Raw genomic sequence first — 14,897 nt, forward strand, 5'->3', positions numbered from 1 at the left:
GACGCGAAAAGATTTGTTGCCTCTGTAAGTTCCCAACTTACCATCGCAGGTGGTAAAACAAAGGGACTGGAATTCGAGCCTTTTTCTTTTCTTTACTCTAGGGTTCTCGTTCAGACCGCTTGCATTCTTTGGTAGGATTACGGCAAAATCACGTGGCTATGCCTTCTTCTGATTTTATCTGAGAAGTTATCAGGGTCGTCCTTTAACTGTGCAGACACCAGGTGGGTCCTATGCCACACGAGGGACAATGCTAAATGCAGTGACTAAATCTCAACAATCACTCTGGGGTTCCGCGATCTCTTATTCCGGTCATTTTTAGTTTGATTTTTTGGAGTAAGTCTGAAATATAGTTTGTGGTTTCTGCTGTACCTGATACATCTGTATAATGTGTAGGTAAAACAAAAGAGAGGAAGGGAGGGAGGGAGGAGGAAGGGGGAGGGCAGGAGGGGACCAAGATTTGAAATTACCTGGTTGTTGAAAATGGTTATTAATCCTTTCTGAGAGGCTGCTATCAGTAAATCCAGCTGCGGGATCTTGACTATGCACTTGATCACATCCCGTCTCCTACTCCCTGGTAACAGCAGAAATTCAGTTCAGCTCCCAGCAGTAAAGACCCTAAAAGTCATTTGTTGGGTTTGTGTAAAAAGAGCAACCACCTTTTTTTCAACAGAGAAAATACTGTCCCCAAGAAGGTGTAGGTTGGTGCTGGGGATGTGTGAATGAGTCTCACTCTTTTTAACACACAGGTAGATATGTGGCACAAAACCATTACGCAGTATGTCTGAGGTCTTAACATGCCATGGGGTGGGGGGAGGGGCTGGAGGGGCCTGGGGTGAGGAGGGCTCACAGTGAGAAAAATGTCTACCAGGCTCCTTAGGGAATGAAGAACGGAAAAAAGGCTGAGGACATAGTCTCATGCCAAGCCCCACCTCCAGTCTCTCCGTGTCTGGCCTTGCCTCACTATAGACTATTTTCGACACAGAAGCCAGAATGAACATTTGAAATAGAACTTGGATCGTGCCTCCTTCTACCTGCAGCCGCCCTGTAGCTCCTCAGAAGTCTCCATCACGGGCACAAGGACCCAGCCGTGTGTGCGCATACTCCCTGGCATCTCCCCCGCCTCCACTCCTACCTGGAGTATATGGTTTGCTCTCTCATTCACTCCAGGCCTTTAGCACCTTCCCGGCGTGGTCTTCCCCGACTACCTTACTTAAAATCCCACACCATGTTCCCATCTCCAGGCCAACTTCTTTTTCCACAACCTGCTTACTTAATTTTTTTTCTGTACCACTAAATACCATCTGACCTATTATATATATTACTTGTTTGATATTTTTAAATTATCTATATCTCTTCATTAGAAGTAAATTTCATGAGGTCAGGATATATGATTTATGATTGTTTTCCCACTGCCATATCCCCAGCACTCAGAAAGCTACCTGGCTCATGTGGTAGACCTTAACACATGTTTGTTGAGTGAATAAATGGACTATAGAACTTAATTGCCACCTAGAAAGATGTTTTCAAAGTTCTAACAGCCCCCTTGCTTCTGTTCTGTGATGAGAGTTCCATGGCCAGAGCTTGGGCTCTGGTGAGGCCCACAGTCGGGCTAAGGAAGGGTCCAAGACAAGGGCAGGCTTGGGTCACAAAGGACAAATAAGTTCAGGTGCTTTTTAAAGGAAGACCAGATGGAAACGAAGACCAGAGACACTTTGTTTCAGAATTTGCTAGAGAACAAGGGCAGACTCCAGGGCTTGCCTTTCCTCTTCCTGGACCTCTCTCTTTCCGGAGGGAGAAAGGAAGAAAACCCATAGTGTCAGCTCTGCGGAGGGATGGGGCTTGCTGGTCCCAGGCTCAGATTTTAAAATAACTGACATGCCAGCTGGAGACTTCTTAACATGAGACACCATCCCTCTGTGATTGGCCCAAATGCCTCGTGTCACATCTAGGGTTAAACCTCTGTGAGATCATCGAGGATGGGATTTGGGAAATGACTTCTAATTAGTGAAAACTTGAACTTTCAATTTTAAGAATATAGTAAAAGAAATGTGGTTCCATTTGGTACTGGAATGTGCGTTACTGAGGTGCCATAGTGAACTTTAACTTGAGATCTGTGCCTACTCAGTAAAATGTGAGCCCCACACTCCCTAGATTGTGTCCTTTAGAATAATGGCAATAAATCAAACTCATCTGCAGGTATCGTTTCTTCTGATAGTGTCCGTAGAATGGTCACTGATAAAGTAAACAAAATAAAAAGGGATCCTATGGAAATGTTATATTCCCAATATTTATTTTTAAGAAAATACTAAAACCTCTATTAGTTTGGAAGGGAAACAAACAATATCACCTGAAATGACAACTCGCTGTTTTCTAGAAACAAGGAAAATCAAATTTTCTTCATTCATCTGGGAAGTGAGAGAATCTTCAGAGGAGAAATATCCAAAGATCTAAAATCCCAAACAACACATATAAACATGAGCGATATTTCAGAATTGCCTGTAGAGGAACAGATTGGATGTTGTTTGGATTTAAAGTCTTGAATTAACAGTCAAAATTCCCTTTATAAGTGGTAGGGGGTCCCCTCACGAAGAGAAGGCCGTGTGATACGTTTAACACACCGTGTGTTGACGATGCGTGATTTTTAAGCAGACTGATTTTGCTTTCCGGTGGGTGGGCTGGGCTGGTGTCCTCGCTCAGGCCGAGAGCCCTATCAGGAGCGGGCGCTTGGTTGGAAATCAAATCAGCCTTCATCAGACAGGGTCCCCACTGAGACTCTTGACCTTGAATTTGGTCACTCTCAAATGACTTTCCTACCCATTTTCCATAAATCTTCCTGGGCAAGATTTTTTATTCCTCTTAGGATGAGTTTTGGAATTCAAGAGGCTGTACAGCTTAAGATAGATGTTCAATTGTCTTATGAATAAACAGAAATAAAATTCTTAGAAATTAATGACAGTACATCTCATAAACTTGAGGCTGGTTGGTGCTTGTTAATGAATAGACAGAATGAACCGCAGAGTTTTTCGGAAACAGTGTAAACACGAATCAGTAGTGTAAACAGGAATCAGTGGGCAGCCTGTGAAAAGGCAGGTTCTGATTTGGAACGTCCAGGGTGGGGCCTGGGAGTCTGCATTTCTAACAAGCTCTCAGGACACACCACAGTTGGGGTATGAAGGATCTACTCACAAAATGACTCCACTGAACATAAATCAAAATGAGCTATATATCAGTTTGTTTAACTAACGTTTACTTTGATGCTTGATGACTTCGTACTATGTTAACACATGTGCCTTCAGTCGCTTCACATATGTTACTACCTCCTCCTCTACACCCCCCGACTCCCAAACCTCACAACACACAACGACCGCCCTAGCCATTTCCCACACTTAGATTTCATTTGCTGGGAAGGCCAGGATCATTCAGCAAAGACAGCCCTCAATAAAACCTTTCCGTTAGCATCTTTGTAGTAATCACTGCTCACTTTCCATGGGTACCAAACTTCTGGATTTAGCATCTAATTCCTTTGACGGATTGAGAAATGAGAAAAAGGGTGCTTCCAATAAATCTGTGTTGGAGTGGACAGGAAGCTTTGGTTGCTGCAGTCCGTCCTCGTCATCACTCGCTGATGCATGATCAGGTATTGATCTGCACCTTAGCGCTGTGTGTGTGTGACCCCACAATATGGCCTCATGACAAAGGACATGCACTGTGGAATCAGACCGTCTGATGTCTGAGTTCAGGCTGTGTAACCCGTCGGTACTCAGACCTTGGACAAATACCTTCACCTCCGTAAGTCTCAAATTCTTTGTTGGAAGAATAAGAGGACAAAGCCCTGAATTTTACAAATGATTTTTCAATGAGACAACGCATGTAAAATCAGGCGGGCACTGTGATAGGCTGATGGTGTGTGGACCCTCCCTAGGAAAGATCTGTTTGACTTCCCCAGCCAATCAGAACCGAGAGGAAAACCAGCCCCTGCTCCTTCGCATCCATCAGGTCCCTACAGCTATCGCTTCCTTTCTTACCCAGGTTAGAATCGGTGGTCAGCCACCTCCATCACTGATTTCCGCAATCCTCCATCCCTTTACACCACTGCGTTGGCCTGGAAAGACACCCCACTGCTGGGGAAATACAGCTGCCTGTGTGCCTGGACCCATACTACTGTGACTGCCACCCGGCCATCGTCCCTTGCTTCCCTAGGTGACTGCATCCACTGCCCACAGAAACAAGGTCAAACCTCCGCTCTCCTGGAATATGGGATCCCACCTTTTTGTCACTCTCAGCAGCAGACACACCTCCGACTTCAGAGGATAGTAGAAGCCACCAGACGAGAGCTTCCTCAGCTCTTCTGGCCACCCCACTTATAAACCAACCTGGTTTTCAGATTCACCCCTTCTTCCTTCCTTTCCTGTTAAAGGAATCTGTGTTTCCCCTTCCCCAGACTAATCCTTCTTCTGTTCCCTGCAGCCCATCCCCTTTCATCTCTAGAGCTGATCTCCTTTCTCCTCAGTATCTTCCCTCTGTCTCTCCCTCCTACTGACTTTTGCCTTCAGCATATTCAAATCTCTCCTGTCTCAAAAACAACACAGAAAACCTTCCAACAGCCACCACAGATAACCCTTGCTCTTTCCCCTGCTTTTCTCCCACCTCCTTCTGCAAGTGTTGTTCCTCTTCCCATTACTATGGAATTTGGATTCCTCTCTTAGCTACATTTTGGTTTTTGCTGGTCGTTGCCGCAGACGGTCTTTCTGAACTTTGACACTTTCTCCTCTGTATTAGTTTTCTATTGCTACTGAAACGAATGGTCTCATAGTGGCTTAAAACAACACCCATTTACTACAATAGCTCGCCAGTTCCGCAGGTTACAAGCCCCAAAATGGGTCTCAATGGGCTAAAATCAAGCTGTCAGTAGAGATGTGTTTTTTACTGAAGACTTGGGGAAAAGCTGCTTCCAAGGTCATTCCGGTCGTTGACCCGAGTTCTCTGCTTCCTGGCCGGCTGTCACCTCTAACACACGGGCTGTCCTCCCTCTCGATACCAGAGGTTGGTGCTGCAAACCCTCCTGCTACTACTAGGAGCCTCATTTCCCCGTCCTCTTGGGTCCACCCAGACAACCCAGGATAATCTCTCCACTTTAAGGTCGGCTGATTAGACCTTAATGACATCTGCAAAAGTCCCTTCTCCGCAGTACCTAAACTGGTACTTGGAAGGGTGCACCTTTAAAATTCTGCCTGTCACGACGTCTTCATTTTATAAATGCAATTCAGTACATAACTTAAATGACTTGAGCAAAATACAGCCAAGCATTGACCAATGTTAGCAGCCAATTTAACCACAGATGATAAGTTTTAAAAAGATTGGGAAATGATGAGAATGATGATTATTTTTGCGCTACTGAATACGCATGTTTCTCAAGGATGGGAGAACGCCACACCACACACGTTGTCCTTGGTTGGAAGTAATGCTCTCTATTTGTCTGCAGTACCTACATATTCAAAAAGCACTTTAAGACTGTCATTCAACTTGATTTGTATTTTGCTGCAATTTTTATGGAGATAGGGACACGGTATCTGTTAAGTGTTCAGAACAGATGAGGGAAGAAATCTAGGAACACTATCTTGTTTAAGGTAATATTGGGAGCTTTTAACTTGGGCCTGGGTCCAATGCTGGTTCTACTGCCTGCAAGTCACAGGACGTCAGGCACGGTCCTTCATTTCTCTGTGTCTGAGTTCTCCCCATCTGTAAAGTAAGGATATTCAATAATAACCAGAACTATATGCCTTGGTGTAAGAATTGGATGAGGAAGTGCACAATGAGATTATTTAGTAATTAGGAAGATTAGGAAGTACTTAGGTTGCACCAAGTGCCAGGTCGGAGCTCAATCAATGTCAGCATTTGAGGGAATGTAATGCCCAGTTTTGTAGGGACAGTACAGGAACTGGAGCTCACGGGTCAAGTGCCCACTGGGCACCTCGGCCACCTCAGCCCATCAGCCATGCAATCTGTCACGTGTGTATTTTATAGTCACATCTATGTGGAGGTAGGTGCCATCCTGTGGGGCATCTGCTCTGATGAAAATAATAAATTTTGCTACTGCTACTTGCAATAATGCAAAGTTACAATGCTTACCAGAAGTAACTTCCAAAGGACACTAAAAACATCAAATTGCTCAAATGTCTTGAGGAAAAATTTAAGGGATATTATACCGGATATACTCCTTCCTAAGACACAACTAAAGTTTCACACTGAAAGAAAATGTTTAGGGCAATGTTTTTAAACATTTCCTATGGTGGTCTATAGCCTCAAAGATCTCAAATTTCTCTTTCAACAGTTAAAATTTCAGACTAGTAATTGTACTTGTGACATGCTTGGAGCATTTTGTGACTATTAATGATACATAAGAGTATTGATTTTTTTTCTTTTAACTATGTTATTGAAAGGGCTTGCTCCATGCTTTTAGTGGTTCATTTTTTTAGTACACTTTTTTTTTTTGGATTACATAAGGAACACGTATTCAATGTAGAACACGACGAGCAAATGAAAAGCAGGTAGAAGGCAACCAAAACCTGTATGCAACTAGTGTTTAACCCTGGAGCAAATACAGTTTTAGAGTTATGCGAACCCACTTGAAATTCACTTTGGGGGGCACACAGCTATAGGTATCCCACATGGGGTTGTATGCCAAAGAGGCCTCCTTTGAATTAATGTGAGTGTTTTCATGAACTGCCCACTGGAAACTAGACTAACATGGGTCTGTAGCAACAGTATTTTGTGTCTGTACCAGAACTTTCCACTAACTAGCTCCATAAATTTGAGACAGTCACATTTCTTTGGATCTCTTTCCATCTAATTTTTCTCATTATAAATGAAAGGGGCAGATCTAGGTGAAGTTTCAGTTGAGTTCTAAAGTTGCCTTATTCTATAAATAGCAGTTTTCCCAAGTGTGTTTGTACCTAAAATCTAGAAAAAGAAAGTGCACCTTTTTGTGGCATTGGTACAATAAAGAGATCTATATTCAGAATCAGGTTTGTACCTTTGTGCCTGACTTTAAAAGAGTCAACCTAGTTCTTATTACCTGATAAGATTACTATTGGCTGAGAAAAAGCAGCAGCTAATTCGTACTGAAATGAAGTTCGTCGTCCAGCAACGCATTTCCATTTTCTGGATGATGGATCTGAAGCCCAGAAAGGTTAGGTCACCCAACTGGAAATAGAAATGCCTCTTAGGAGCCCTGGCACAGATGGTTGGTGAGGAAAGTGATAGGAAAACAAAAGAGGGGCCTTTCTGCACTATTTTTTTCAAACCTCAAGTTATTCCTCAAATACATACAACATGTCAGATGATCAGCCCAAGGTTTTCTACTCAACTTGCATGTGATTTATAGGAACCCATGAAATTTAACAGGATAGTGTCATGAAAGGAAGAAGGAAAGAAAAGAACAAGAAACATCAGTCAGCTTGGCTACCAGGATTCATTATTTCTGGTGCATGAACCTGGTACTCCAGAAATGACTTTGTAACGCCCTGCTGCGTTCAACTTGTTAAAATTTCATTTAAAACTTAAGCATGTATATTCATAAATAATAGTGGCCTATAATTCCTTGACATTTTATTCATTCAGTTCAGTGTTATTTAGCCTCTTAAAATGAATTGGCGAACTTTTCAACTTTCCTGAGGTGTAGAAAAAATTTAAAGGCTTAATAGAAGCTCTTTTTGTTTGCAATTGTTTTATAAAATTAATCATTTTTATTTGGTTGGTTTGGGGCATTTGGGCTATCTTCTGTTATTGGTTTCTACTTTTATTGTATCGGAATTTATTGACATGTTCTTTTTAGCCTTATATGTGATCAATTTTACGATGGTCTCTATATGTAGCTGAGATGTATTTGTTCTGTATCTTGGGTTCAAAGTTCTATGTATACATATCCACCACCTTTCAATGTTATAGTGAAATCTCATAAATCTTTGTTTTTTTGCCTATTACACTACTAATTTTTGAGAGAGTCAGATAATTTAAAAATCATTTTAAGTACTGTGTATGTGCATGTACAACTGTTTAAATTGTAAACTACTGCAAATCCTTTTAGAATACGAATCTGGTTTATAACTAAACCGATAGAATGCCTCTTCTGTGAGGTTAAACAAGGATCAGAGGCAATTTGTCTCCACTTCCATCCTCCACTTAGCAACCAAACATGCTTCTTCTGCAGGTTCTTCCAAGAACACCAGAATTCTATCAACACTGTGCCGGTGAGGATAGTACTCAGAAAATGGAAGAGGTGGTCAATCATCACCGGTTTCTTCTCTTATATTGAGAACTTGGATACACTGGAATTTGTATATATTGATAATATTGAAAAAGAATATTTCATTGAGGATGTAAAGAAGACCATGAAGATCTTGGTTGTTGTTAATAGCCTGTACAGTTCTTCCAATTGGTCTAGACGCATTAAGAGTTACTCATTGATAATACAGTTAGACATCCATCTGGTTTACCCACTTTCAACGATGGGTAGTGGACACCTCTGGACGGTGTGGGCACTTAAACATGCCACCACATTGTGCATGTCCCCCTGTGGGGGTAACACTTTGTTTTCATTGTTTATTCTAGACAAAGGAAAATAATGCATGCATCTCATAGAAACATAAACAGCGACTACCTCACACCAGTCTGTAGGGGCATCGGGGTTGTGGCAAAGTTTCCTGTAAAAGTATTTCACATCTTGATTCTTCACTTCCGAACCAAAGAGGTCTTGCACTGCCCCATAGAACTTCTCATAGTCCATCATCTCTGCAAGGTAAGAAAGCGCAAAAACATTGTCATAAAATCCCAAGAACTTTATTGTATTTGACAGATGTCTTTTCATTCTTTTTTTTATGAAAAGAATTTTGAAAATATGTCTATTGACTTTTGAGAGAGAGGAAGGGAGAGAGAAACATCGATTGGTGGCTGGCTGTGTAGGCATCAACTGGGGTCGAATCCAAAACCTTTTGGTCTGCAGGATGATGCTCCAACCTCTGAGCCACACTGGCCAGAGCCAGCCGTCTTTTCTATTTGCTAGCGTATGTCGTTTTAACTTACAGAAGCCAGATTCTTCTGTGTTTTAGAGATTTTTTCCCATTGGAAATACAACTAGGGACTTGGCTAGAGTCAGAAGAAAATAGTTTCCTTTGGTGTTCAGTACCTCCTCTGTAGCTTTTGTTGCAGCTATTTTAGGAGTTTTGTTCAGGAATACAAAGATAAAAAAAGTGAGTTACTTCTTTCTTATTGTTAAAAGTTTTACCCATCAGGGGTCTCTGCTAGAGGTCATCTTGAGTGAGCAAAGAGCGATTCTTGATTGGTTCTTCAACATTGTAAGTGTACAAACAGATACAAAACCCACACACACGCCATTTTTGGAATGTAGATTTTGCCTCATTTGATGCTTCACTGAGATATGGCCAGTGAGTCAAGGACAAGAAGGCGTGAGACACACAAATGTGTTAAGCACTTGCAATGTGTCAGAACTGAGCTAGATGCTGGGCTGGGAACAGAGAACTAGATGGACAAGATCCCATTTTCAGGAAGTTCACATTCTAGTGGGAGAAAGAAAATGAATGGGAACGACCAAATAAATATCTGCAGACTGTGATGGGATAGATATCAGATGAGTGGCTCTCTGTATTAAGTTGAAAAGCACACGAAGAAGCTTTCTCAGATGGTAGAGATGTTCTTTGTCTCAATCTGGTGGGTAGCTACAGGTTTGTTTACCAAGGTCCAAATTTCTTGAGCTATATACTTCCAATTCGTGCATTTGATGGTCTTCACTGTACGTATGTCATGCCCTAGTAACAAAGTAACACTCTTTATGTGTAGTGTGATAAGTGGCAGGAAGGAAACCGAGAGAGATCTGTGAAATGGAGTGGTAAGTACATTAGGTAGTGTTGGTGGGTGGGGTGGTCCTCTGGGAAGCTCTTCCTAAAAGCATGGGGAAAAGAGTAAACGGAGACCTGAGAAGCAAAAAGCAATCACCATGTGTAATGTGAGACAAGAGTGTTCAGGCAGAGGCTGATGAACACAAGGATGCTGGCTGGGAAGAGCTGGGCGTGTACTGGGAAGTCAGGGAGTGTGGGGTAAGGTGAGGATCCAGGAGATCACAGTGAGGTGAGACCAGAGGAGGGCAGAGCTTGAGTCAGAAGTTTGTACTTTATTCTGGGCATGATGGTAAGCTACCTCTGGAGTGTTTTATGCAGGGAATGATATGAGTGGACTTCACAGTTCTTGAAAGCACAGTGGCTGCTGGGGCCCCAGATGATGGGGGCTCGGGCCAGGGCAATCCCGAGGGCAGTCATACCTCCTGGCTTGCCAATAATTAAGTTGATGCCTATTTGCTCAACTTAATTATTAATAACACCCCCTTTCACTCTTGAAAGTGCCCTCAACTGGATGATAAGTGATAGAGGCAGACGAGAGATAGATAGCACAATGGTGGGAAGTTGTGGGAAGTGGAACCGCAAAGACTAGCTAGTGGAGTGGGGGTGGCTGGGGCTGGAAGTGGCGGACGGAGAAGGCAGGAATCTAGAGCAGCGGTTCACATCCAGGGGAGATTGTGCCCTCCCTCTCCCACGGGGACATCAGCAATGACTGTGACATTTTTGATTGTTACAGCTAGGGCAGGGGGTGCTACTGGCATCTAGAGGGGATAGGGCAGAGATGTTGCTAAACACCCCGCAGTGACAGGACATGCCCCCATACACATACACATACACATACACACAAGTACACATACATGTACACATACACACAGACACAGAAAAGACTTGACCAGCCCAAATGTGAGCTGTGCCAAGGTTGAGAAACCCCATTCTGGAATGACACTCGGGTGTCTGGTTCTAAAGCCCAGCAGATGTTGGTACTGCTTACCAAAACAGAGGAAGGGGCATGGTTCCAGGAGCAAATAGACTTTCCGTCTTGGTCATACTAAGTTTGAAATTCCTATGAGATATTCAAATAGGCTTTAAACACATACCGACTAGGACAAGATTCGAGGTATGTGTCTCATTGTACATGTCACTGAGTCATTTTTTTTCCCTGGGATGTTTTAATTCTAATAGGATGAGAGGATTGAATTCTAGCAGGACAAGGAAGTGTAAGAGCTATGATGCATGGAGGAGTTCCTGCAGTGGACTTGATGCCATTTTTGAGGTAGGCACTGTTTCATTAAAAGCATTCTCTGTAGTTCTTCTTGCCCATAATGGGAGATAGACCCTATATTCCAGCAATAAAAGTGAACGGGAATGTACACCAGTATTAGCAGTCTGGTGAACGTTGAGATTCACTTCTCCCTTCTCCATCTTTCAGGTCACAGAAGGTAATTGATGTAGTAATACTTAGTCTTTACCAAATCTATACTCTCTATAAAATATATGCTATACACTAGTAAATTTTGTATAAAATATATAATATATATTCTGTTTATATATGTATGTAGGTATTACATATACTATACACACATACTATAAAGGAACATATATGTGTGTATATATATATCCACACATTCATACACTATAAAGGAAGGAAATGTCTTGATATGATTTTATAATTGTAACCTCTTAAATGAAAGCAGGGGTAGCTTGTTCATTTGGCTCACAGTTTAGAAGTACAGTAGCCCCTGGACACCAGACTCTGGGCTAGCCCTGGGCTGCAAAGCCTTCGGTGCTCGCACGGCTCAGTGGCGGGGAGGAGGGGCAGGACACACATGTAGGTGGAAATTTCAGCAGGTTTTCTCGAGATGACATATAGTGCATTGAGTGCCAAAGATGGCTTTGCTTGGGGAAAGCTTGAACGTTTTAAAAAGAGATGACATTTGACTCAGGTCTCGAAAGAGGAGCAAGAGTTGACTGATACAAAAAGGGGAGGAAAGGCACCCCACACGGGGGCAACAACCTGTGCAAAATGAGAGTTGTTAAGGATAGGACACGCTGGAGATGCTGAAAAGTTCATATGAGGGCAGAAGATGCATGAAAGGAGGTTCCAGGAACTGAGGCTGGAAAGGTAGGTGGAGGCGTGACTGAAGAGCCTCAGATTCTAAGTTAATGTGTATGGATTTTTAGAAGGGAGCTTAGAAGCCTACAATGTAGCCATTTATAATTTTTTTAAAAGGAAAAACTCTCAGCCAAAATGTAGAGGATGAAAATGACTCTTGGCAAGGAGACTATTCTATTAAGAGGCAGTTGTTATAACCTCAGATACAAGGAAATAGTCAAAGGTTTTCCCAAGATACCTGGCGTAGGAGACCAGGTAGATGGTGCCTATGTGATAAAGACTGAGAACATAGGCAAAGCTCAAGAAAAGAGAGGCAAAGACAGAATAAGAAGGGGGGGAAAAGAGGAGAGCGGTATGATGAGAGACACAGGAGGAAGTTTTTGAAACAGAGGCAGCTAACTGTAAATGCAGCAAAATGGCCAGTAAGCTGGACAATGAAAACAATTTATTGAATTTGGCAGCCATATTAGGTGATCAAATACCTCGGTAAGAGCATTTTCAGCAAATTCATGGGGAAAGCCAGGCTTGAGCAGAGGTGATGTTGTGGAGAAATTTGGTGAAAAAGCAAAGGAAAGACATACAGTGATAGCTTAAAGAGAAGAGACAGTCAAGGTCAGGGAGGGTTGGGTATATTTTTAGTTTGAGAGGACAAAGCCAGTGAAAAAGGAGCCTTTGATGTTGTTGCAGCAAAGTGATAGCCTCAGAGGGGAGGAGGAATGGAAGAAAGAGTAGGGTGTGCTTTGGGGAGTCTGGGAGGAAAGAGAGTCAGAGAGAATTCTTGTCTTTTGGTCTTGTTTTCTGGTTTGACATTGGAAGCTTGGTGGAGAGGGGCTAATATCCCTCCAGAGGTGTCCAACCTTTTGGCATCTCTGGGCCACACTGGAAGAAGAAGAGTTGTCTTGGGCCACACATTCAATACACAAACACTAACCAAAACTGGTGAGCCAAAAAAAAGGGAAATTTACTATTTTGTGTTGGGCCACATTCATAGCCAGCCTGAGACTTATGCGGTCCATGGGCTGTGGGTTGGACACCCCTGCCAGGATTCAGAAAAAATGGTAAGGGTTTGAAACATCAGTTGTAGAGAGAGGAAAAGAAATTGACTAAGAAAATGAAAGTTTTGTTGTAGGTTAGAAAGCTCAGCCAAGTTCACAATCATATAAATCTGAGTCTTAGCTCGAACACTTAGCAGCTGAGGGACTTGGGCAGATGATTTGTCTGTACCTCTCATTTTTGAACAAATAAAATTGGGATGATATCAGCAATAGTAATATTGATCTATTAGAATTTTCATGAGAATCAATTACATTATATTTATCAAAGTGACGTATACATTTTTAAATACTATTCAGGTGATATTAGTTTGGGCTTGAACACCTAAAGTCGACATTTTCACTCACTTATGGCTGCACGGCCTGGCTCATGAAGAGACCGGCCATGCTGACCCCTTACCAGTTATGTGAACCCTTCTGCTTTCCCTGCAATAGAAAAGGAAACGGCCGGGCTGGTGCTCTGCTGGCTGAGCCTTCCCCTCCTCTGCTTCCTCAGTGCCCTGACCCTGTAACCCTCCCCTGCAACCCTGACCGACTGGTGTGCCTTCAGTTCTGCGTTGGTGTCTCTGCTGCCAGTAGTCCTGGCAGGCCACTGCCCACCCTGTTCCCCTTACTTGGCATGTTCAAAATCATTCCAGCCTAGAGACACAGGGAGAGGCCCAGGCAGGAAGTCATCCTGGCCTCACAGCACCGTGAAGTAAGGAGATGGCAGGGTGGCCCTCATGTACTGCCAAGTCCCAGGTCAACCAGTGAGCCATGAAGTGCTAGATCCTGCAGAAGAACCCTTAGGTGTCATCTAATCCAACCCCCTGATTTTACACTTGAGACAATTAAAGTTCAGACAAGTGAAAAAAAAAAACCAAACAACTTCCCCAAGACCACTTAGCTGTTTTGAGTTAGAATGAGGACTCAGGCCCCCTATTCAGTGTCTTTGCTTTCAAGCCATGTCAATTCTCTCTGATGGCTTAAAACATCTCCCCGTTCCAATCAGCAAACCCAGCTGGACTGCCCTTCATCCCTGCTCTTACCTTCTTTTGGGACAAACAGGCCGGCTCTTTCATCTCTTTTCTGGGCTGCTACACGTTCAACCAGCTTTTCAAACCCATGTAGGGATATCTTGAAACTTTTCAGCTGAAGTGTAGCATCGAGATTCTTTTCCTCCCCGATATCCATTGGGTTGCAGGGAACTTTTACTTCTGCACAGGAAAAAATAACGCAAACTTGTCAACTTGGAAACCCTCCAGGTTGTCACACCGCCTTCCTGCTGTCTCAGTGGTCACCCTAGGTCTCATTCCTTTGATCTTCAAATCCCATTCTGCGGGTAAGGGTATGAGGTGCCGCTAGGCTGGTGGCAAGGGAGGAACCTGACTGAGGTTTAGTGCATGTAACGTGGGTGAATATTTCAGCGCAATTCTGACCTCATAATGTTACCAGTGCCCTTCATATGGCACCCATTGCATCATAATGCCTCTGTAACAGCCTCCTCCCTTTAGAAGGAAGAGGCTGAGATTGCTTTTCCCAAGAATTGTGTTTGTGTGTGTGAGTGTGTGCGTACACTGCCAGAGAGGGAAGAAGGATGGGTAAGGACCGAGAAAGGGAACTGGGCGTGGCTTTCTCCTTTCTGTATCTACTCTCAAACCTTTTGCCTTCTTTCTCAAGATTCTGTGGAGAGTAACATTCACATTCATTCTTGCAGCTGTACTGGATATGAAAGCAGGAACTTCAAACAATGAAAACGTATTTCAGCATCTGTCATTTCTATCACAAATGAAGATATTTTTAGAGGCCATAAAGAATAACACTGCCTCTTATTCCTGTAGG

At 43.1% G+C, this 14,897-nt stretch overlaps 1 protein-coding gene across 1 annotated transcript in view; it reads right to left on the minus strand.

Moving 5' to 3' along the window:
* WDR64 (WD repeat domain 64) overlaps positions 1 to 14,249 on the minus strand; it is a 68,023-nt gene extending 53,774 nt beyond the window's left edge. The window contains exons 1-4 of the mRNA XM_045184555.2: positions 14,105 to 14,249; positions 8,660 to 8,790; positions 2,348 to 2,447; positions 468 to 571 (exon numbers count right to left, since the gene is read on the minus strand). Coding sequence (XP_045040490.2) covers positions 468 to 571; positions 2,348 to 2,447; positions 8,660 to 8,790; positions 14,105 to 14,249 — 480 coding nt within the window. The remainder of the gene's footprint in view (positions 1 to 467; positions 572 to 2,347; positions 2,448 to 8,659; positions 8,791 to 14,104) is intronic.
* Positions 14,250 to 14,897: the final 648 nt, after the last annotated feature.

The sequence above is a fragment of the Desmodus rotundus genome, chromosome 10, assembly GCF_022682495.2.
Source record: "Desmodus rotundus isolate HL8 chromosome 10, HLdesRot8A.1, whole genome shotgun sequence".
NCBI lineage: Eukaryota > Metazoa > Chordata > Mammalia > Chiroptera > Phyllostomidae > Desmodus > Desmodus rotundus.